This window comes from Schistocerca nitens, chromosome 1, assembly GCF_023898315.1.
Source record: "Schistocerca nitens isolate TAMUIC-IGC-003100 chromosome 1, iqSchNite1.1, whole genome shotgun sequence".
In the NCBI taxonomy this organism is placed as follows: domain Eukaryota; kingdom Metazoa; phylum Arthropoda; class Insecta; order Orthoptera; family Acrididae; genus Schistocerca; species Schistocerca nitens.
Genome location: NC_064614.1, coordinates 191,137,238 through 191,161,877, shown reverse-complemented (window position 1 = coordinate 191,161,877; position 24,640 = coordinate 191,137,238). Strand labels below are relative to the sequence as shown.

Below are 24,640 nucleotides of genomic sequence, written 5' to 3'. Positions count from 1 at the left end.
CAAGCAATGCTGTACCATGCGAGTTTAAAAGATTATTATATACATGCAGTATCTCGAGCAGAGGACTTGAAGGACCAGCATTTAACAGACAAGATTGTTGCACATCTTAACAGTTGATGTGCTGCTTCAAACATAAATTGAAAGACAAACCAAGTTGCGGGTAAGTTTTACATCATCAGAAATCAGTTTTCATGCTCGGCCGAGCATGTACACGTGGCTTACAAGGGAAAATGAGAGCATTACGCTGCAACTACTTGCAGATTTTACCTATGGTCTTTGCTGATACTGTCTAGACCCAGGATGTATGCGGCCGGCCCGTCACCATTCATACTTGTAATTTCTTCATTCTTTTACACATCTTTCATTCACTCCCGAAATGCAGAGAGTAGGCCCTTGTAGAACTTAGTTCTTTTGAGCTCTGTCTAGTTGGCATTGGGGCAGAAGGATCCCACTTCGTAATAATTTATCCCACGGCATGAGATTTTTGAACTTACAGCTCTTACGTAGTCACACTAAGGGTTTGGCAAATATGTACACCCCTGCTCTAAACAACGCAGTACACTTCAAAGAGGATTTAGACAGTAATTCGCTTAGCTATACAGCAATACACGTTCCAGAGAGGACCTATCGTAAGGCTGCGGAAGCTGGATGGTCACTCAGCTGTATTGTGTGTGGTAGAGATTGTTCCAACACTACCATCGCCCACTGTCAGTACGGCACGCGGAGGCGATACACAGGACGGAACGAGCGCCGAAAACAACTAGGAGAGATGATAGACAAGCACAAACAACCCCAACACCAAAGACTGCTGTCATTCTGCGAGCGGTGTAGGGTCCTCTCTGCGTCATCTTGCATCTTGTTCCAGAACCGGTGACAGAAAGTAGGCGCGAAGCAGGGCTAGCTGCACTTCATTCGTAACAAACGTTTTCAAAAAAAAAAAAAAAAAAAACAACCGCAGGAGCTACTGATTTCTGTGGTGTAGTGAACAACGTAAATAAAGGTACATGGAATCGAAGCGGGTCGTATTTAGTAATGAGCCCTCCTTTTGCAGTGGTGGCAACGATCGCGTGTCCGTCCATGCGGGCAACATGGGCAGCGCCACTGTGACCAGTTTGCTGTAAACAGGTCCCGACAACCCGTGTCAGCGTGAGACGTGCTTCAGTGTCATACTTTGTCACTGTAGGGTTCCTCTTGGTCATCGTAACAGCTGAACGGTCCTGTGAGCAGTGACACTGTCATTCACTACTGTATTTAAACACGAAGAGGGGGACCTACAGTACAACATGGACTCTGAGCCACGGAGAAACTCAGCATTTTTCACTTTGACAAACATTGCTAGAGATAAAACACATGGAAAGTGACAAACAAAAATCCTAGGACTGACAAGAAATAGTATTTCTACAAATTTAAAATCATTTTCTGTTCTTCGTTACTTTACCTGCCTATCAAACCTCCCCGCTACATGCCTCGTATTTCCAGTAACAGCTTGTATCACTGAGTGCTTGTAAATGCACAAAAAACTGGTTCAAATGGCTCTGAGCACTATGGGACTTAACTTCTGAGGTCATCAGTACCCTAGAACTTAGAACTACTTAAACCTACCTAACCTAAGGTCATCACACACACCCATGCCCGAGGCAGGATTCGAACCTGCGACCGTAGCGGTCGCGCGGTTCCAGACTGTAGTGCCTAGAACCGTTCGGCCACTCCGACCGGCTGTAAATGCACAGTTTTTCATTTTAGGAAACGTCAACAGTTTATCAGTTTTATACGAAATAAAAACGAAACAGTCACTACAAAAATTCATGTATCTTGACTGACACAAGGAGGATTCTTGAAGCAGATCCAATATCACATGATTTTATAATCATCCTTTGATGTAGTTGCTGTGGTTTCGATTCGTTGTATGTATTTCGACTAACTGTAGTTGACCTGCAATTGGGAATATCGACGAGGCAGCACTGAAAGACCCAAACAAACGAAGTTACATTGAGAAACACCTTGGAACCGTGAGATTTAACAAGTATGACACAACCCTGTTAATCGATCTAGTCACGTGAAAAGTCATTTGTAATATTCTCGACACCAATGTTATGTAAAAAAAGACTGATTACAATATACACAGAAGTAAATGTAGAGTGGAAATGTCAAACATTCTAGGTGCCAAATTTCACATTTTTCAGGAGACTCAAAATGCAACGTATCTCTTTTTGCACACAACTTATTTCTATCTACGTCTACATCTACATACATACTCCGCAATCCACCATACGGTGCGTGGCGGAGGGTACCTCGTACCACAACTAGCATCTTCTCTCCCTGTTCCACTCCCAAACAGAACGAGGGAAAAATGACTGCCTATATGCCTCTGTACGAGCCCTAATCTCTCTTATCTTATCTTCGTGGTCTTTCCGCGAAATGTAAGTTGGCGGCAGTAAAATTGTACTGCAGTCAGCCTCAAATGCTGGTTCTCTAAATTTCCTCAGTAGCGATTCACGAAAAGAGCGCCTCCTTTCCTCTAGAGACTCCCACCCGAGTTCCTGAAGCATTTCCGTAACACTCGCGTGATGATCAAACCTACCAGTAACAAATCTAGCAGCCCGCCTCTGAATTGCTTCTATGTCCTCCCTCAATCCGATCTGATAGGGATACCAAACACTCGAGCAGTACTCAAGAATAGGTCGTATTAGTGTTTTATAAGCGGTCTCCTTTACAGATGAACCCCATCTTCCCAAAATTCTACCAACGAACCGAAGACGACTATCCGCCTTCCCCACAACTGCCATTACATGCTTGTCCCACTTCATATCGCTCTGCAAATGTTACGCTCAAATATTTAATCGACGTGTATGTGTCAAGCGCTACACTACTAATGGAGTATTCAAACATTACAGGATTCTTTTCCCTATTCATCTGCATTAATTTACATTTATCTATATTTAGAGTTAGCTGCCATTCTTTGCACCAATCAAAAATCCTGTCCAAGTCATCTTGTATCCTCCTACAGTCACTCAACGACGACACCTTCCCGTACACCACAGCATCATCAGCAAACAGCCGCACGTTGCTATCCACCCTCTCCAAAAGATCATTTATGTAGATAGAAAACAACAGCGGACCTACCACACTTCCCTGGGGCACTCCAGATGATACCCTCACCCCCGATAAACACTCACTATCGAGGACAACGTACTGGGTTCTATTACTTAAGAAGTCTTCGAGCCACTCACATACTTGGGAACCAATCTCATATGCTCGTACCTTATTTAGGAGTCTGCAGTGGGGCACCGAGTCAAACGCTTTCCGGAAGTCAAGGAATATGGCATCCGCCTGATACCCTTCATCCATGGTTCGCAAGATATCATGTGAAAAAGGGGCGAGTTGCGTTTCGCAGGAGCGATGCTTTCTAAAGCCGTGCTGATGCATGGAGAGCAACTTCTCTGTCTCAAGGTTCAAATGGCTCTGAACACTATGGGACTTAACTTCTGAGGTCATCAGTCCCCTAGAACTTAGAATTACTTAAACCTAACTAACCTAAGGACAACACACACATCCATGCCCGAGGCAGGAGTCGAACCTGCGACCGTAGCGGTCGCGTGGTTCCAGACTGTAGCGCCTAGAACCGCTCGGCCACACCGGCCTGGCTCTGTCTCAAGGACATTCATTATATTCTAACTGAGAATATGTTCGAGAATCCTGCAACAAACCGATGTTAAGTATATTGGTCTGTAATTTTGAGGATCCGTCCTTCTACCCTTCTTATATACAGGCGTCACCTGCGCTTTTTTCCAGTCGCTCGGGACTTTACGTTGGGCAAGAGATTCGCAATAAATGCAACTAAGTAAGGAGCCAATGCAGTAGAGTACTCTCTGTAAAACCGAATTGTAATCCCATCAGGACCTGGCGATTTATTTATTTTCAACCCATTCAGCTGCTTCACAACCCCAGGTATGTCTATCACTATGTCCTCCATATGGGAATCTGTACGAGACTCAAACGGCGGTATGTTTGTACGATCCTCCTACGTGAAAGATTTCTCAAATGCTAAATTTAAAATTTCAGCTTTCGTTTTGCTGTCTTCCGTTGCCAGGCCAGAGTGATCAGTGAGTGACTGGATGGAAGCCTTCGACCCGCTTACCGATTTTACGTAAGACCAAAATTTCCTTGGGTTTTCGCAAGATCTTTTGCTAAGGTATGACGGTGGTAGTGGTTGAATGCTTCGCGTATCGCTCTTTTTACAGCAGCACGAATCTCTACTAACTTTTGCCTGTCCTCATTCTCCCGATCTTTCTTGTACCGCAAGTGCAACTGCCTTTGCTTCCTGAGCAACTATCCACCAAAACTGAAAAGTTGTCTTGATACCGCAGAATTAAGCTGCTCATTTCATCACTGTAAAAAATAATGAGACAGAGTAGAAAATAAATAATGTATAAAGAATGTCCTACAAGTCATACTTGCGAACCGACTGCTTCTCAAAAAGAAAGTTTTAATACTGGGGCACTCATAATATTTATCATAATACAACTACAGAAATTCAGCCATGATGTTTCAAACTAAAAAAACTTCAGTCAACAAAAAGCGGTTTTTCAACTAAAAAAACTTCAGTCAACAAAAAGGGGTTTTCATATCTTTTAAATTTTTTACTAGAGAATAGCAAAATTAAATTCAAGAAAAAAATCTTTCAGTATTGGCCTCTGTGTCTTACACAACTCCTTTCTCGGGATCAGATGTTGTTGTTGTTGTTGTGGTCTTCAGTCCTGAGATTGGTTTGATGCAGCTCTCCATGCTATTCTATCCTCTGCAAGCTTCTTCATCTCCCAGTACCTACTGCAACCTACATCCTTCTGAATCTGCTTAGTGTATTCATCTCTTGGTCTCCCCCTACGATTTTTACCCTCCACGCTGCCCTCCAATACTAAATTGGTGATCCCTTGATGCCTCAGAACATGTCCTACCAACCGATCCCTTCTTCTGGTCAAGTTGTGCCACAAACTTCTCTTCTCCCCAATCCTATTCAATACTTCCTCATTAGTTATGTGATCTACCCATCTAATCTTCAGCATTCTTCTGTAGCACCACATTTCGAAAGCTTCTATTCTCTTCTTGTCCAAACTATGTAGTGAAATTTAATGTAGAACTCCCTGTGCTGTTGAGGAAGAAATGACAACTTGCCAACGGGTCTTTGTTTTGCAATTGATAAACATGGTTTGTCTTTCAGATGAAGTACGGCATGGTCTGCATCAGATATGGACTTTACTCTTTTGAAGATTTTTCATTCTTCTGTTTCAGAATAAGAATTTTTAATAGCTGGTTGAAATGGATAAGTATGAGGCATTTTGATCGTACTACTTTTGGAAATCCCACACGCTGGCATTGCCAAAAATGTTTCAGTAGCATCTCTTAAATAAAAGAAGTCAGTTGTATGCATTGGAATAACATGGAACGAGTCCATAGCTTTATCTAGCTCAACAATCTTATGTAAATCTTGCGGAACAAAGGCATTACTTACCTTTGTTCTACCATGCGCCATGGTTTTCTCCATCATCTGTCTCTTGCGAAAAGTCTACGAACATGCAAAAGAGTACCGACAACAATAGCACTGAAAACGCGTTTTGTGAAAATATGACACTTAGAACGTTTGTCATTTCCACTCTTCAATTATTCTCTCTTTTCTTCACTGATCTGAAACAACCAAGCAGTTAAAGAACAAGGTATCCTCTGCTATAAAATACAGTGTAGCAACAGACGACATCGTATGGGAAACAAGACAGATTTTGTTTTAAATTTAGTTTCAACACTCCGTTACTGATACAATACATCTGCGGCAAAAACTGCCTTAATAGAAAAGTATTTTTCATTTGTCAATGAAGTTAGCGAACGATCTGGTGACTTTGTGTATTACTTAACCATCATTTAGCTACAAAAGACTACAAATGTTTGCACACACACACACACACACACACACACACACAGAGAGAGAGAGAAAGTGTGTGTGTGTGTGTGTGTGTGTGTGTGATATATCGTTGAACCGTTGAACAACGGACATGACTGGGATGTCAACACTGTAAAAGTGTCACATTTATTCAACCGCACCTCACGATGTAACATGTGCATATTACGTACATTATTGATCCAGTGACCTTCGTGTGGATTGTTTTTACAGGAGCCGTTCTTGCACTGAGAACAACAGGACCGGCATTGGGATTTATTATGGGTTACCTTTGCCTCAACCTGTACATAGAGCCTGGGCTGACTCCAATCATCAGCAAGATAGACCCCAGGTGGCTCGGTGCTTGGTGGTTAGGTAAGCAATGTGAATGAATTTAGCTCGATTTTCTCTCATGCATTAAAATCACCATCGATGACAACATGTTCTGTCTTGTTGATTTTGTTCATTTCTTTCTGAAGTTCATCGTCAAAAGTATCAGTATCATCCTTTCTCCCCCCCCCCCCCCCCCCTTCTGGGCACCAGACAAGTAAAACTTTTAGATGATATCTTGGAATTTGAAATCTGACTGTCATTATTCTTTCATTTATGATTGATTGACTCCATTCCTTACAAATGGAAAAACAAAGGAATTCAGATAACGAATTAGTAATACATGAACGCATTTTTATTTGCTGATGACACCATTGTTATTAAAAAAAAATTAAGATGACCTCCAAAGATCAGTATACCAGCTGAACGAAATTTGCAAGAAGTACAGCTATAAAATTTCTATCAACAAATCAAAAATAATGCCATTCAGAGGAAAATATCCAGTTTTTGATAATTCAGTTTTAGAACTGTCTCAAATCTCTTATTTAAGCTGTACGTAAGTTTTGATTTGGACTCTGATATTGAAAATAAAATACACAAATTCCGAACTGTCTGTGGTACCATTAGCAGAACATTGGGCCATGAAGTACAAAAATAACCATCATAAAATGGCTCTAAGTACTATGGGACTTAACATATGAGGTCATCAGTCCCCTAGACTTAGAACTACTTAAACCTAACTAACCAAAGGACATCATACATATCCAAGCTCGAGGCAGGATTCGAACCTACGACCGTAACAGCAGCGCGGTTCCGGACTGAAGCGCCTAGAACCGCTCGGCCACAACGGCCGGCAATAACCATCCTGAAGTTCATTAAGTAATAACGCTGCCTGTGTTATCCTACGGAAGCTAAATCTGTGTAAAAAAAAGAAGACATTGGAACAGAATTAAATATTTTCAGCACGAATAAAAAAAATTCAAAAATATCGTGAAGACTGGAAACAACACCACACGAGAATGCCAGATCATAGAATTCGTCAGAAGATCCTGAACTACAAGCCGAATGGGAAAAAGAGATATTGGAAGACCGAGAAAAAGATGAGAATGATTTGTTTGTGAGTTCGAAACTGCAACAGACTTATCCTTGAAAAGAAGTGGTGGTGGTGGTGATGATGATGATGATGATGATGATGATGATAATCTTCTCTCATGTCACCTTTGCAATGAAAGAAATCTGTATCTTACTGAAACTTTCGACTGCAATCAAGGGTATTAGCTACTACATTCATAGCCGTTGCACGAGAATCAGAACAATCAAGGCTTGCTAGGTAATAAAGCGAAGATCAGAAATACAATCCAAGCCCGGCATGGCTTTTAGATGGTTTTCCACATCCAGTGAGACAACATCGATTACCAGGATGCGGATTATCCGGGTTTCGGGCAACAGAAATTGTCCTACTGCCCAAAAGACGTGCTTGTTTCGGATGACAGAATGATTTTGGTGAGCCACCGTTCTCCTTTTATTTCGTTACTCATACAGCCAATGGACAAGGTGTGATTGCAGCCGTGAAACTGATACCGCCAGGATCTCATGGAACTGCTTGCGCAAGTAGGTTCAGACATCCTCAGTTTCTGGAAACCCCTGAACGTACTCGATGCAATCCACAGCATTTCTAAGTTTTGAGACGACACAGAAATAACAAAAATAGCAGTCTCGGGGAAGTGGCTTTGTAAGTTAAATTATGAGGAATGTGATACAGCTACTCATCTGACCGATTTTGTCAAACAAATCTGCGGTAATGAAGATGTAGATGACGAAAACATCTGCGAGTGTTTAAATAGCATTGCCAATGAACCAGACCTGGAGCCAACAACTGAAGCGGATTTGGTAGGCAAAGTGTGCTTGATAGAGCACGGACGAGATGATGCAGGAACTCGTTATTACGCACGCCGAAGAACTGGAATGGACTGATATGTTATTAGGTGATGGAGGACAAAATTGAGTGTTTGAGTATATCGAAGTTTTGCGTCCCCAGAAAATGAGAAAAAAGTTAATGAAAACAGATAATGCTCGATGATTATTTCCCGAGAGTGACCTGAAAACAAGTGATACGAAGTACAGTGAGTTTTAATCGTAGTTTTTCAAATAAGTTGTCCGTTTCTGACGAGTAATGAGTAAATAATGCAGTGGGCTTTCAAGCTTGACATGTGACAATTTTTGTAAATACAGTAAACAGCAGTTTTTGGTGAAATATGTGTATTTGTATTATCTGGGTTTTTTGATTATGTAGTCTCACGTCCGTATTAACCTACATTATCCTGTCCTCGTTGCAATTAATGTTGAGTTGCTTTATTGGTGCCCAATCCGTTCCATTCAACCACCCCTCAGTGATTTGTTTGAGAGTTTTTATCACTGCATTCAAACAGTTTGATATTTGCCTTCAGGAGAATGACTAGGTCACCTAACAGACACTTCCATTAAGAGAAACCTGATACGGTCATCACTGCATTCAAACAGTTTGATATTTGCCTTCAGGAGAATGATTAGGCCACCTAACAGACACTTCCATTAAGAGAAACCTGATAGTGTCATCAGAAAGCAATGCTAACCATTATACCACCGATGCTGAACGAAATTACACGATATTTTACTGCTCTGTTAGACAGTCGCCACAAACAGGGGACAAAATTTCTTTAAAGCGTGTTAACGATATGGACATAGGGCTCATGGTAGAAGAAATGTATTGTTTCTGCTATTTCGGCTGCGTTTAACGAGTTCAACGTTGCGTATACCAAGTAATACCGAACTAGTCTTTTGGAATAAACGAATGACTGACTGATTGTGTACATGAATGAATAGGTATTTGTACATAGAGTACTATTAAGTGTAATCTGTTACAACAGCCTGTACTAATGCTTAAATATCTACAGTAAAAACGTATGTAAATACTGGGGATGAATTTGTGTTGCAGGTTGGATCATCCTGGGATTTGTCATGCTGCTGTTTTCTCTGCTGATTGCCATGTTCCCAAAACAGCTTCCAAAGGCGGCAGCCAGGGACAGAGCACGAACCAGCAGCTTTGCAAGACGGAGTTCGAAGACGCACCGGCTGAATTCTAGCAGCTCCGTGCGCTCTCTCTCCTCTCCAGAGCAGGAACCGCTAACCAAGAAACATACCCTGGATGACTTCATTCCCGATGATCCAGTTCCAGTCAGTAAAACCAAGGAGGCAAATCCTTTTGGACCGACACTACATGAGACAAGACCTTCACTGTCCGGTAAGTTGGGCGTTACACTTTAATTATAGAATGAAACCGATACATACACAATGAAGTTGACAACGACAAACATACTTTAAGATGACAACTACCTATTTCCTTGAAAATATGTACCAAGTAAAAATGCACATAAGAGACAATAAGCAGTCCAAAGCCTATGGTGCAGGATTAATACCTAATTTTTGTTTCTTTCTTTTCTCAATTACTTTCTGTCTTTCATTACGCGATTGCAAACGTGTGGCACAAACAGCAACAGGCTCACTATCCTTCTCTTTGTCCATATACAAAAGAGACTGAAATAACCTTGATTATTTTACTGCTTCATAAACACAAATACCAACAACAAGTAAGATAAATACTTCTTATACAAGAAAAGTTTATCAGTCAAAAGCTACACGTCTGGCACAGTTTACTCAGAGCTTTATATCCACCTGAAGAAATAAGGACGAAAATTCTCATACACAGTCAGCAGCCCAGTGCACAATGGTTTATGGTTTTTAATATTAATTCGTACGGGATATGTGATGAGAATGGAAGTGCAACTCAGCAGTATATTAAACTTGAGATTTCTTCGACGTAATTGGAATTATAATGTGTTAATTTCTATTTAAATTTGGTCAATAATTATTTGTTTTTCAGCATATATGTTAATTTATATTTACATTTGATCAGTACCTATTTGTTTGTCAGCATTTTGTTTGTATCCCCACAAGGATATTCGAAGACTCGAGTAGTGTTTAAATATGTAACAGCTGGAGGATAGTAAGTAGACTGAATATACAGGGTGTCCCACATAAAACCGGTACGCTTCATGCCCGAGATTCAAGCAAGAGTGAACTAACTAAAAAACAGTTAATAGAGACGTTAAAAAACATCTTGTCACCTGTTTGTAAGAGATGCTGGAAATGGTGGTCATAGGCATCCAGGCATTGCTGACTTTGTTTGATGAGTTTACCAGCAACAGGAAGTAATTCTGAAGGCACCATGTTGTTAATTTCTCTACTAACGTTCCGTTTAAGATCGTCTATTGTGTGAGGATTGTCAGCATGCCCTTTGTTTTTTAGTGTGCCCCATAAATGAAAATCACACAATGTTAAACCCAGGGACCTTGGGGGCCAGAGGTCTCTACTGACAAGTCCGTCTTTAGGGAACACGTCGGTGATGTACTTTGTACTTCGGTTGGATGTGTGAGCGGGCGCTCCATCTTGTTGGACAATTGCACACAGCTTCTTTGTGTCTGCTAATTGTGCATAGAAAGAGTCAAAGATCTCTAGATATCTGGCACAGTTTAAGCAGCAACTGAAAAATTTGGAACCAATACGCGCATACCGGACAACGCACACCGAACATCTGTCTTCTCTGAGTCGAGAGGTTCTGCTTGCAGACTATGTGGATTGTCCTGCGACCAGTATCTGCAATTCTGTGAGTTTACATAACCATAGAAACGAAAGCAGGCTTCATCTGACACGAAGTAAAGCAAGAGGTCCAACTAACTGTTAACAACTGATGTTAAAGTCTCGAGCCTCAAATTTCAACTCTTGAACCGCACTCACACTAGTGACACGATGTACGAGATGCACCAATCTGCTGCGTTAACCTCCTTACCGACTTGCGAGGACTTCTAGTAAAGTCCACGCGGATTCTGTCTATAGTCCTCACTGTCGCTCGCCTATTCCTCTGTACATTCTGAACGGAACGTAAAGCTCTCAATTTCTTGTACATATCTTGTACAGTGCTAGTCGTGGGGAGTTCCCTAGCAGCATACTTCACTTGAAACATTTCTTTACACATCTTGATGGAGCCTGTGTTTGTGTAACACTCTACAATGTCAATTCGCTGTTGTAATGCAAACTGCCCCTTTTCTGTAAGAGCTCCACAATGCAAGTTTCTCACAACAACTGACGCACGAACATACAACTACACTCAATTTTCCGATAAAATGAAGTGTAGGCAACTTTCGAGACAGTGTTACCACTTCAAAAGCAACTTGACTAGAGATGTTTAACCGATACGTGAGGCTTAACGGTTTTATGTATGACACCATGTAGTTACTCAGGTTAGGATGCACAAGGGACTGACAAGACGAAATCTGAAACATGCCCAGAATATAAATAAGTTTGTGGTGCATAACTGAGGTTTAATTTTCTTTCTTTAGCTAATGGTGGATTTATAATAAATCTGTTTTCTTTTCTTTTTTCTTAAATATTATGTTAGATTACAAATTTCATTTTGATTAAAACTCTGAAAGAAATTTGTATAACAACGCATTGTGATTAAGTTTTACTTTGAGCACTAAACGACCTGCAGCAGCGACTCAAGTGAGCAGCAACAAACAAATCTGTTACAGACATCCAAATATTCATTAGACAATCAGAAATATTATTATATATATTAAATTATTATGACGGACCGTGTTGCCAGTATATTTCGCATTCGTCGTGAAAAACCGCTTCGCTATGGGGTAGGCTTGGTGTAGGACATCCTTCTGATCCTTTTCCGTGTAAATCTTGCAGAGTGAATACATTGCATGGTCATTTACTCACAAGTCATTGTCTAATCACACCTGCACACATGTCCGGTTACAGTGGACAGTGCGACCTCAATAGAAGATAGGGAATTGTGGAAATATATTATCGATCAGCTGAATCACATTTTCGCACTTACGTTAATAGTGGACGGTGCTGCGATCGTAGACGCAAGAAAATGCGTGTGAGCTGTTCTAAAGATAATTTAATTATTTGGAAATCTGTCCTTTACTTTGCGTGACTGGTACTTTCAATAAGAACGGTGTTTTTCTACTAGACAACTATCATCCCAGCCGTCTAACATGGTAATTCTCGTGTTCACAGTGCTACACCTATAGCTATCCCGAACATTCAGGAGCACCGCAAATCTAGAGCGTGCAGCAATGTCCCTGCGTGTGAAACGCAATGAACAACTTCAAGACACATAGCAGAACGAGCCAAATGTTTGCTACGGAGTCCATGTAACACGGAAAAACTTCTCCCACATTCCTCCTTATTGAGTTCTTGTCACAAAAGGTCGCACCTGTTATCAAGGCTAGAAGAGGCGATGCCCGCAATTAGAATAAAAGTGAACTTCCTTAATAATTTATGACACGCAAGAAATGAGCAGCGAATATAACATATGCAAAAAAATCGTGCTTTTTTTCTAATAACAAGAACAACGCTCAGTTCGAGGCACTGTATGATTTGGCATGAAAAAGTATTCTTTTATGACTAGCTTTGCCCATTTGTCTAGTTTCTGTTTTACATCATCCAACAATTTCATATTATATGTCCCTCGTACTATTAAATGCTTTTGCGAATATTGGCGCAGTTTTATTGAGCAGACGCTGCGACGGACGGTTGTCATCATCTTGCTCAGCGAAGAAAACTTTATTTCGCTAATAACAATAATAATAATAATTTTGTTAGGTTTCCTTTCACGAAATGCTCCGCAAACTTGCGTTATATTATTGATGTAAAACGCTGTTGAGTCTACAAGAGCAGCTGCACCAAATCGTTTGCAGAACAGCAGCCAATTCTGGACTGTTCGTAGGTGAAAGACCTATGGCATGGAGCCAGTGTTCCATGACAACCCATGTATTCTCGACGGGATTCAAACCTGGGGCCTGTGATGGCCATCTCAGTCTTTGGACCTCCTCCGCATGATCTTGGAAGCGACGTGGGAGCAATGTCGCACCGCTTGAAACTCTGCCGAACCGTCAGGATGTTGGAAGGCCAAAAATGGGTGAAGATGGTCCCTGTGCAGCTCGCGGACCATTCAAAGTTCCCTCCAGAACAACTTGGGGGACCATTCCATGCCAGAAAAATGCGCCCCAGATCATAATAGACCCACCACCACCACCGCCTTGGACCACACCTTCTTGGCAGGCGGGATCCATCGATTTATGTGGTCTGCGCCATACTCGGCGCCTCCAGTCGGCATAGTACAGTTGAAATCGTGATTCGTCCGACCATATAACGCTACGCCATTATTCTAGTGACCATCCCTGGTGACTGGCGAAAAATGCGAGTTCTTGTGCCCGATGACGTTAACAGTAGTACCTGTGTGCGGCGCTGGCTCCTATACCCCATGGAATCCATGTTCCAACAAATTGTCCCCTGGGAGACTAATGTAGCACGTCCTGTGTTGAACTGAGCCGTGATTTGTTGTACAGCTGCCCTTCAGCCAATATTGGCGATCCGTCTGAGGTATCACAGGTCATAGTCATCGAGAGTGGTTGGATGCCTGGTAATTCGTCTGTTGTGGACTGTGAAATCCTCATTGAACCATTCTCGATATACCCTGGACAAGGCTGAACGTGTGAAGCCGAATTCCTGCATCATTGCCGAATCGAAATTCCCATCCAGCAAACACGCAGCAACAAACCTGTTCGGACGGACGTCTGCTCACGTAGACGTTGCATGTTACACAAATCATACGCACAACCACTTCTCAGAAGATCCCCTATATAACTGCAGCTGGCACAGAGGGTGTGTGGTGCGCATACAGCGCATCTGCGCCATCTGTGCTCCACTATTCCATGACATTAATGAACATAGTTGATTATAGCTGTTAACACAAAATTAAATATATCTAATGACAAATGGCTTCACTGTTCACAGATTTTAAGGAATCGCTAAAAAGGATGCTTAAAAACAAACTTCTAATGGTTAACATTTTTGCTTCGGTATTCTACGTCTTGGGAGCCTCTGGATACGTTAACTTCATAGTCAAGTATATGGAAACACAGTTTCAACAATCTGCAGCGAAAGCTAATGGCGTTGCTGGTAAGTAAAACATACGGTTGGAGTTCATAAACGATATGTAAGCTTAGTTTTATTATAGCGTATATGTTAGCAAGGTACTTCAACGTGTTAACTGACGTGTGGCTGCCGATGGCCATAGCAGAGCTTCAGGCCTAAAGGCCGTGTGCCAGGCCAGACACTGAAACATCCATCACTAAGAGCACGGCAGTCAATGCGTTAATTATTTTTTATGAGGACTGGATCCACTGTATTTATGTAATTACGGCCATAAGCGGAATGACTAGACTCAATTTTAAATACTACTCCGCATGAAATATCTTTAAGCTGGCAACATTCTGCGGCTCACATTTCTTAGAGGCAGAAGGGTCATCATCCCTGCATAGTTCCTTGGGAACTGTAACAAGAAAATGTGTTCGAGACTGATTCATGACTTCGTTGTTTTGTGTAGTCATTTGAGCAGAGAAAAGTTGCCTTTTGGTTACTGCGCAAAACCACAACAAAGATAATATCATTACGAAAGAGCAAGCCATTCAGTTCTATCATTTCAGCAAGATAATGCCAAAGTGCACACCGCAAGAGTTCCTGCTGCTTGTCTTCATGCTTGCCAAATTATATCTTGGCCAGTCTCATATCTCCCCAACTGAGAACGCTTGGAACATCATGGGCAGGGGACTCCAACTAGCTCGGGGTTTTGATAGTCTAACGCGACAATTGGGCAGAATTTGGCGCGATATCTGTCAATCAACGCCAAGCTGAATAACTGTTTGCATATAGACCAGAGGTGGACCAACGAATTATTGGTTTGCTCAATTTGTGAAGGCCTCTCTCTTGAATAAATCATCCATTTTTTCTGAAATTGTAGTCATTTATTTGTCTGTTCATTTACATCACATCTACCGATTTCTGTCCCATTGGAACAATTCTGTCGTGGTTTGTTTCTTTTTCATTTAAAGTTTATTTTTAAAGGGCTAACATCAAAACAAAAGCATTAAAAAAACTGAATAGTTATAATTATTTCATGGGCTATTACAAACACAGTGTAGAAAAAATGAGAGTTAATTTTGTGAAGTGGTAATCCACTTTTACACAAGGTACTTCTAGTATACTTCTAGACAATAAGACACTTGGCTCATTTAATGCTTTATTTTGTCATCATCACCCCTATTTCCCACCACAAAGCACTCACAAGAGAACAAATGAACACTACACACAGACCTGCCAACCAGCTACTGTGCTATTGCATCCATTGAGAGTCTTCTTAAAATCACTACTTTCTTATTCAACAAACTCCACAACTGGCCTCACAAGGCTGAGAGCGCTTCATTCCAACCCTCCCTATTAAGGAAAATTTTCTGACAGTGTCAGGAACTGAACCAAGGATTCTGTGTGGCAGTCAGGCAGGTGGTGGTGGTGGTGATGATGATGGTGATGATGATGATGATGATGATGATGATTGGTTTGTGGGGAGCTCAACTACACAGTCATCAGTGCCCATACGCATTCCCAATCTCTACACAGTCCAATCTAGCCACTTCCATGAATGATGATGGAAAGATGAGAAAAGTTAAAGAGTTTAGCATCCTATCAACATTGTAAGATTAATGTAAGATGTATTTCAAGACAAGGCATCACAAAGACAAAAAATTTAACAATAAAAATTCATACCAACCCCTATAGTACACCCCAACACCATCCCCACACCCCACAATCCCATAAACACTCTTCTGACATTCTGACTCTAGTTTTCTGTTTTAAACATACTACTGTTTCATTAATCTAATGGTGTCATAAGGTCATGTATTCATTTTTTTTATTTTATTTTTTTTTTTCAATGTTATAATAGGAGTTCTCGGGATAATAGCAATGGCTTCTGGATTTATTGTCTCTGGCTATGTTATTTCTAAATTCCAACCACGAGCTGTCTTGCTCCTTGGGTGGAATGTCATTGTTGGGTTTGGATACATAGCAGCAGAAATTATCATGATGTTTGTACGTTGCCCTGGCAACATACCACACAAGATTGGCAGGTGAGTTATTTCATCACATATTTACAGAATGGCGTGTGATTTATTTCATCATATATTTACAGAATAACTTTATACATACACTCTTCTTGCACTTTATTATATATCAGCATCCAGAACTAAATTCCTATTCACTTTTTGTTTTACAGTGAGTGCAGTAATTTTTGTGACTGCACAGGTTTCAAGTACGCACCTCTATGCCATGAAGAGACAAAAGAGGTTTTCTATTCAGCTTGTCAGGCAGGGTGCACATCATTCATTGGCAATGAAACTCACAAGGTAAAAAGATGCATGTAAAATTAGCTATTATCCATGTTTATATCACGACTCTGTACTAAAATGTCATTTACTTTTCATCAGATATACAGCAATTGCCATTGCATTGAGGAAGAGCAGGTTGTGCTTGTATCTGGGCTCTGCAGTGTCGACTGTAGCCACATGCTTGGGATTTTTATTGCATTATTGTTCACAATGCACTTCATTGGAAGCACAGGGAAAGTTGGAAACGTGCTTGTTAACTATAGGTAATACAATCCAAAAGTATGGTAATGTTCAAGAGAATAAATTTTTTAAAAACGAATTTTGGTACCAACTTATTTTCATGATAATTGTATAGTCAACACTTCATTGTATAGTAATGTAACATATTTTATAGTTGATGCCATAATAAATTTTTCAGGTGTGTTGATGCCAAAGACAAACCACTTGCTTCTGCTCTCACTCTGCTGTTAGTTAGCCTTCTAGCATTTATACCTGGGCCAATTCTTTTTGGAGCAATCATAGGTAAGTTTGACAAAATGTAATTTTACAATTTTTATACCCATTACTCTATCTCATTTCACAAATTTTGTCTAAAAAGATGATTTATTTTTTATAATTTTAAACTGCATTGTACAGAAAAATTATCCATCATTAACTAAAACAATTGCCATTTGCTGTTCATTTAATAATTGCACAAAATTACTACTGAGATTGAATTGCAAATAAATGTAGAATATGTTACAGCTATAGTTCTAAGTAAAGATAGGCTACGGCAACACTGTTTATGAAATACAAAATATGACAGACAAACTCAAACAATGGAAAGCCCTCAGTCCTGGATGGAATGACAACATTATGGAAAGGATAGACTGCTACTCACCACATGGTGCATCACAGAGAGGCACAATGAAAAAGACTGCTAAAATATTAAGCTTTTGGACAAAGTCCTTCTTCCAAAATAGAAAAAACACACATATTTCAATATATTGCTGCTCACATCAGACACAGCAGCAATCAGGCTCAAGTTCCAGAGGAACAGCCTTATAATTATGCTATTGTCAAGCAAATAACAGTGCATAATGTGTTGGTAATATTGAAATATGTCAAAACTGTGTGAAAATATTCCTCAGTACTAATTAATTTGTTAATTACATGTTCCATAATGCATTTCAACAGTGCACTGACTGACATGGAGTAAGTTAACACATAGGCTATTACTTCATATTTAATTATGCCTCCAGAATAGACAATTACAGATGAGTTCGCAAAATTGAAAAAAGTAACACATTAAGAAATTATATAGGTATTTTTCACTCTTAAAGATGCAGTCTTTTACATACAAGTTGTAGTTTGAGGTAGAAAGAGCAGCCCAGAAGAAGCTTTCTTTGCTTATTTTAAAATTTAGTTTTCTTATCTTCAGGTAAGTATACAAAATTTTTGTGACAACATTATTCACCCCTTTACATAATGAAGTCAATTTTAACTAAAATAATGCAGGTCATTTTCTGATAATATTGTAATTAGGGAGATTATTTTTCTTTCTGAATCACATAGGTTTATTTACAACATATTTCATGAGAGTACATATGTACTGTGATTCTGTAGTTAAAATACCAGACACCTTCAACTATTGTACATATGATGATTATGAGTGAGCATCGTTTATTGCTGTGACACTGTTTTGCGCAATGAATTTTTATTTCTTAAATATGAGATATTGCAGAATACAACTGCACTGGACATCACTAACTTAAAGTGTGCAAAGTATGTCAACATACTGATTTGTTTCTCTTTGAGACTTGCAGTGATACAAAAGTGCAAAAGTTTCTGTTTAAGAAACTACAGAACATTGTCATATTGACCCATTTGTTTAAATTTTTATCAAAGTGAACACCTGAAATTTTTCAAAATTCTGCCTTACTCACTAACACTTATCCAAGCTTATTAATATTTTGCCCTTTTAATATTCTACTTTCTTTATGAAACTTTCGGCACATTACAACTGTGTGCCGGACCAGGACTTGTAACTGGGACATGTGAAGCTTGGAAAGTGGGAGAGAGGTACTGCCAAAAGTGGAGCTGTAAGGGCTGGTCAAGTCGTGCTTCAATAACTGAGTCTGTAGAGCACTTGCCTACAAAAGACAAGGTTCCAGGTTTGAGTCCAGCACACCGTTTTAATGTGCCAGGAAGTTTCAAATCAGTGTTCAGCCTGCTGCAGAGTGAAAATTCATCATGTGTGGTGCTTTATTACAACTATTATTGTTACTTTATTACAACTTCTGTCATTAATGAAATATTCCATTTGCATAAAACCAGTTATTAATTGTTTTACACACATTATTTACAATTTTCTCTGCTGATAGAGGCATTTCAAAACCATTCATTAATTGGATAAATTATCATGAAGCACTTTTTGGTTGACATTTCTTTTCTACAGTCTCCAAACAGGCAAAATTAAAAGCCTGACTTAACTAAATATTATGTACGTTTTCATGCTAGGCTAATGTTTCACTAACAGTTTAGCAGAGAATGTATCTCTCATCAATTTCCTATGTTAAGACACTGTATTTTCATGATCAGCGTGTTATGATCAAGGGGGTCAGAAAGGAACCAAAAATATTTAAAGTAAAAAAGTACTATCAAACCTTAGATGTAGCAAAAAGCCACGTAGTGAAAGCGTCATTGTTAAAACTGAATGGGTACAGTGGCTAACTACCTTTGAAATTTAGAAATGACAAAGCAGTGAATGTGTAGCAATTGAAGCTCCATACAAAAAAAAAGAAAAAAATGAACGCAGGCAAATTTGTTCCAGGAGACTTTCATCTATGATATTAAATATTTTGCATATATAATATATATGACAGAGGACAACTGTATCAAATAAAACACACAGCTGAAAGTAAAGGCAATGATAAAAGCTCAGTGTCTAGCAGATACCGTACAGAACAGAAATAGATCTTGTAATACATAATTTGCTATTCCAACAAGTCAGATAGCTTGGGCAATGAAGTACAAAGTACTGCTTCTTGAAATCTTTTCTCTAGTTGGAAATACTTGTTGCCAAAAATTCATGCAGTGTAGTGACTATATCCAACTGAACACCTGACAAGAAATGCAGATTATCATTTTGTTTTTTAAAGGCGGCAATCTGTACTTCAGTACTGAGTTTCACCATATACACTCACTTGTAATTACAGCAAGAATAACCAAAAAAAATATAACATGAAACTTAAGCTGCTATTATGTCACCCAAATAATGGCTATATAAACACATTCTCTGTTTTAATTTCATAAGAAGCTTCAGACATTTCAAATATCTTGAAAGCTTGTGCATACCAATAATAAGTAATCTGGAAGCTGCACTGTATGATATTTTACTGCTCATCAGCCTGCGCACTTTACCTTGCTGAATTAATAGAACAGATGGAGAGTCGTACATTTAATCACAGGATCATTTAGGAGGAGGAGGAGGAGAATAGTGTTGAACAACTTGTCGACAACAAAGTCATTAAAGATTGAAGCAGAAGCTTGGATTATGGTGTAATGGAGAAGGAAAGAGGCAGTGCCCTTTCAAAGGACAAATCCCGGCAATTAAGTGATTTAGGGAAAACACAGAAAACTTAAATCAGGATGTCAGGACACAGGATTGTTTAGTAGTCATGAGAGAGTTACGGATATGATCAACAGAACCTACCAGTAGACACTACAAAAGAGTTGTAGAGTATCATAAAGTGGTTGCTGTTGAAATTCAAAGAGCATGCATTCCAAGAAGAGACAAGCAACATTTTACTCTCTAACAGATACATCTCACAAAATGACCACAGTGAGAAAATCAGAGAAATTAGTGAGGCTTACCAACAATTATCCTTCACACGGACCATTCATGATTGGAACAAGTATTGAAGAGGTAGGGGGTAGGAAGGTAGTGGTACCAAAAGTAAGGTGACTTGCAGAGTATTGATACAGATAATTCGGAAAATTCTTCTCAATTAAATAATCACTCCATTCATTATAAAGGTAGCACATTTTATTACTACAACCTCATGTAATCCTTCAGTTGCAAGATTTTGCATGCATACACCATATTTGACTGAAAACATAGGAAGCAACGATTCTAAGAACCAATAAAACATTGTGCTTTGCCTCACACTGAAGCTTATCAGGCAGCTCTCACCTTGGATATTTATGAAACTCATGTTTGTAATTACATCAGTCATCTTCATACTGTCTACAGCAGAATTTAAAAAAGGGTTCAGGTGACAACAACAAAAAATTTGAAAGTGAAAATCTACATGATACACACTGTGTACCACAGTAACACCACATTCCATTCAACATTAATTAAGAAAAGCAATGGAAGCACACTGCTGAGGGTGTGTGTGTGTGTGTGTGTATGTGTGTGTGTGTGTGTGTTGTGTGTGTGTGTTGTGTGTGTGTGTGTGTGTGTGTGTGTGTGTGTCCAAGAAAGGACATTGAACAAAAGCACAGTGATAATTTCAATTTTGTTTCTGAGCCTATCAACCTAATTAAGTAATTAGCATATAATCTTCACTTAATTAATAGGCTTTTTTGGCATAGGCTCTTTTGGGTATTTTCTGTACCTGTATTCATTTCTGCAACTTTCTTGCACTGTGTCACTCCTAATACAAAACATTTTGACATTGTTACTATCCAATTTTTTTTTATAAGGTATACAGGGTGAACATTAGTAAAACAGACAAAGTGCAGGGACAAATTCTTGCCTGAAAATTGAGGACGAAAGCTCCAATGAAAATGTGTCCAGAAGTGGACAGCATGCATGCAACGACAACAAATCATACTGGAAAGAAGTACAGAGCTGCATTGCATCCACATCACAACAGATGTTCAAAGTGGCAGTTGTCATGCAGGATACACATTATCATACTTTGGCTTACATCATGTTGGTGGGCCACTTGCCTGGAGAGTGTAAGAGGATTCATCTCAATATCATGTAGAACACGGTCCTCTAAAACTAGTGTACGCACAGTCCACCGCTTTCCTGCATGTTCGTCTATCTGAAAGGACCCATGGTCACATTAATGCCCATAAAGGGCTTGAAATGTTGTGTGAAGTAGTTGGTGACTGCAAGGGAACCCGATTTGGTGTAGCTGTGCTCCCTCTCAACCACTTTCATCTACTTGGCCGTCACAACACCACCTTGTCATGTCTCTGGCATGAATATCAGACCATTCCGCTGCTGATAGTACACTGCATCAATCACACAGCCTACAACACACAAGGAATACCCGGCACATGGTCAGAGGAACTTTCATTCGTCAGCATGCTCTACCATGGCAATAAAGAATTTCCAGACACATGTTCATGGGACCTTTTTGCCTCAATTTCCAGTCAGGAAGCTGCCCCCTGCAGTTTGACAGTTTTTTTAATGTTCACCTTGTATTTGTGCTGTTCCACTCATTTTTGTTTGCTTTTGATTCCTAAGATAATGCATCCTTAAACAAGCTAAACCACATCCAGAGTATATACAGTTGCACAGTGTTCACAACAAGGTAGATGTTAATGAATGAGAATTTCCACTAATAGCTATATATGATCATAGAATAATCTTATAATCACAGAATCACTTGATACCAGTCTATTTGAATTTTACAGATTCTTCCTGCCTTGAATGGGACATAAGCTGTGGGAAAAGAGGAAATTGCTGGCTCTATGATCAAGACAAGTTCAGACATTACATAAATGGAACTGCTGCAGGTATGTACAAAACTTCATTCTCAAACGAAAGTGCTGGCAGATCGATAGACACACAAACAAATACAAACATACACACAAAATTCAAGCTTTTGCAACAAACGGTTGCTTCATCAGGAAAGAGGGAAGGAGAGGGAAAGACGAAAGGATGTGGGTTTTAAGGGAGAGGGTAAGGAGTCATTCCAATCCCGGGAGCAGAAAGACTTACCTTAGGGGGAAAAAAGGACAGGTATACACTCGCATACACACACACATATCCATCCGCACATACACAGACACAAGCAGACATTTGTAAAGGCAAAGGGTTTGGGCAGAAATGTCAGTCGAGGCAGAAGTACAGAGGCAAAGATGTTGTTGAAAGACAGGTGAGGTATGAGCGGCGGCAAATTGAAATTAGCGGAGATTGAGGCCTGGCGGATAACGAGAAGAGAGGATATACTGAAGGGCAAGTTCCCCTCTCCGGAGTTCTGACAGGTTGGTGTTAGTGGGAAGTATCCAGATAACCCGGACGGTGTAACACTGTGCCAAGATGTGCTGGCCGTGCACCAAGGCATGTTTAGCCACGGGGTGATCCTCATTACCAACAAACACTGTCTGCCTGTGTCCATTCATGCAAATGGACAGTTTGTTGCTGGTCTTTACAAATGTCTGCTTGTGTCTGTGTATGTGCGGATGGATATGTGTGTGTGTGCGCGAGTGTCCGGGGAAAAGCAGGAGAAAGGGACTGGGACAGGGATAGAGGCAGTTGAAGGACAGAATGAAACAGATGTTCATAAGGCTTGTACAACTAAAAGATATGCCGAGCAACATATAACTACGGAATTAGTGTCAACAAAAGTTGCAGCAACTCTGATATATCATAATACTTCATCCATAAATGGTCTTGCCTGTAATTGAAGGGGCTGTGCCAACATCTTTGATAGATAATTACCAATACACTCCACTTTATGGGAATGATGTCTTCTCAATCCTTCTTGTGAAAGATAACTGCATCTGTCTAATAACTAATATTTTTTTCCCTCTAAAGGATAGGTACAATCATCATATAGATTTTTCCTGTTTTCATAAATAATTCTACAACTTCAAAGCACAATTATACTTCACAGCTGCAGGACCTTTTGAAGCATATAAAATGATCCTTTTGTATGGTATTTTTCTTAACACTACCATTAGTGATAAGGTCAATGGAATGAGGCACTAAGGATTGAAACTGAAACGAAGTCTGTCCTAGCTTTCTGTCTCTTGTCTTTGAATCTGTTCATGAGTACCCTTTAAAAAGCCCCATACATTTCTATTTTCTGAATCTACACCTTATACTGTTAAATAAAACATTAATAATACAGTGGTTTACTGTTCAGTTAATGTTTTCTACATTTCTCTAACAATGTGACTTTGGCCCCTGGAAAGTTTTATATCTACGTCTATACCCTGCAAACCACTGTGGCATGCATGGAAGAGGATACATCCCACTGTACTAGTTTTCAGGGTTCTTCCTGGTCCATTCTCATATGGAGCGTGGGAAGAATGATTGTTTGAATGCCTCTTATCATCATGGTCCCTAAGTGAGCAATTTGTAGAGGGTCGTAGTAGATTCCTGGAGTAATCATTTGAAGCTGGTTCTTGAAATTTTGTTGACAGCCTTTCTCAGGATAGTTCACATCTATCTTCAAGAGTCTTCCACTCAAGTTCCTTTAGCATCCCTGTGACACTCTCCCATGGATTAAACAAAGCTACTACCACTTGTGCTGCCCTTCTCTGCATATGTTCAATACCCCCTGTTAGTCCTATCTGGTACGGGTCGCACACACTTGAGAAATATTCTAGAGCCAGTCGATATGTTAAAATGCTAAGTTTAATTTGGAATCCAATACATGATTTCACCCCTTATACAACTCTATGGCCAAGCTGTTCCTCAGATCAGAAAGAAGGTAAGGACATATTACTCCCTTAGCAACACACGTAATGAAAACCTTACACTGTTTCAAAAATGCTCTAAGTACCTGACAGCTTAATGTATATGCAAAACACTACAGACAATTTGTTTATCAAGGTGCACTGCTTCAAGGAGTGTGTAACTATTTCTCAGCTGCCAAGTGCCAACAGTGCATGAAATTCCAAGAATAGCACAGTTAGTTAAAAGTAGTGATAAAACACAATAATCTGAAAAAATGAAATATTTTGAGTGATATTTTTTAGAGAATTGTTCAGAGTTTGAGAAAACACAGTATTTCAAAAACGTAACATCAGCATTTCTTCAGTGGGCAGCATGGCAAATACTGCGCTTTTTTGTGAAACATACATATAGAAA

At 39.8% G+C, this 24,640-nt stretch overlaps 1 protein-coding gene and 1 long non-coding RNA gene across 2 annotated transcripts in view; one reads left to right on the top strand and one right to left on the bottom strand.

Moving 5' to 3' along the window:
- The window catches only part of LOC126245289 (uncharacterized), a 556,618-nt gene that overhangs the window by 205,477 nt on the left and 326,501 nt on the right, over positions 1–24,640 (bottom strand). The window lies entirely within an intron of this gene.
- Positions 1–24,640, top strand: part of LOC126245273 (solute carrier organic anion transporter family member 74D) — a 155,535-nt gene that overhangs the window by 128,877 nt on the left and 2,018 nt on the right. The window contains exons 5-12 of the mRNA XM_049948302.1: positions 6,164–6,304; positions 9,234–9,539; positions 14,171–14,335; positions 16,158–16,341; positions 16,488–16,617; positions 16,699–16,862; positions 17,018–17,121; positions 22,234–22,335. Coding sequence (XP_049804259.1) covers positions 6,164–6,304; positions 9,234–9,539; positions 14,171–14,335; positions 16,158–16,341; positions 16,488–16,617; positions 16,699–16,862; positions 17,018–17,121; positions 22,234–22,335 — 1,296 coding nt within the window. The remainder of the gene's footprint in view (positions 1–6,163; positions 6,305–9,233; positions 9,540–14,170; positions 14,336–16,157; positions 16,342–16,487; positions 16,618–16,698; positions 16,863–17,017; positions 17,122–22,233; positions 22,336–24,640) is intronic.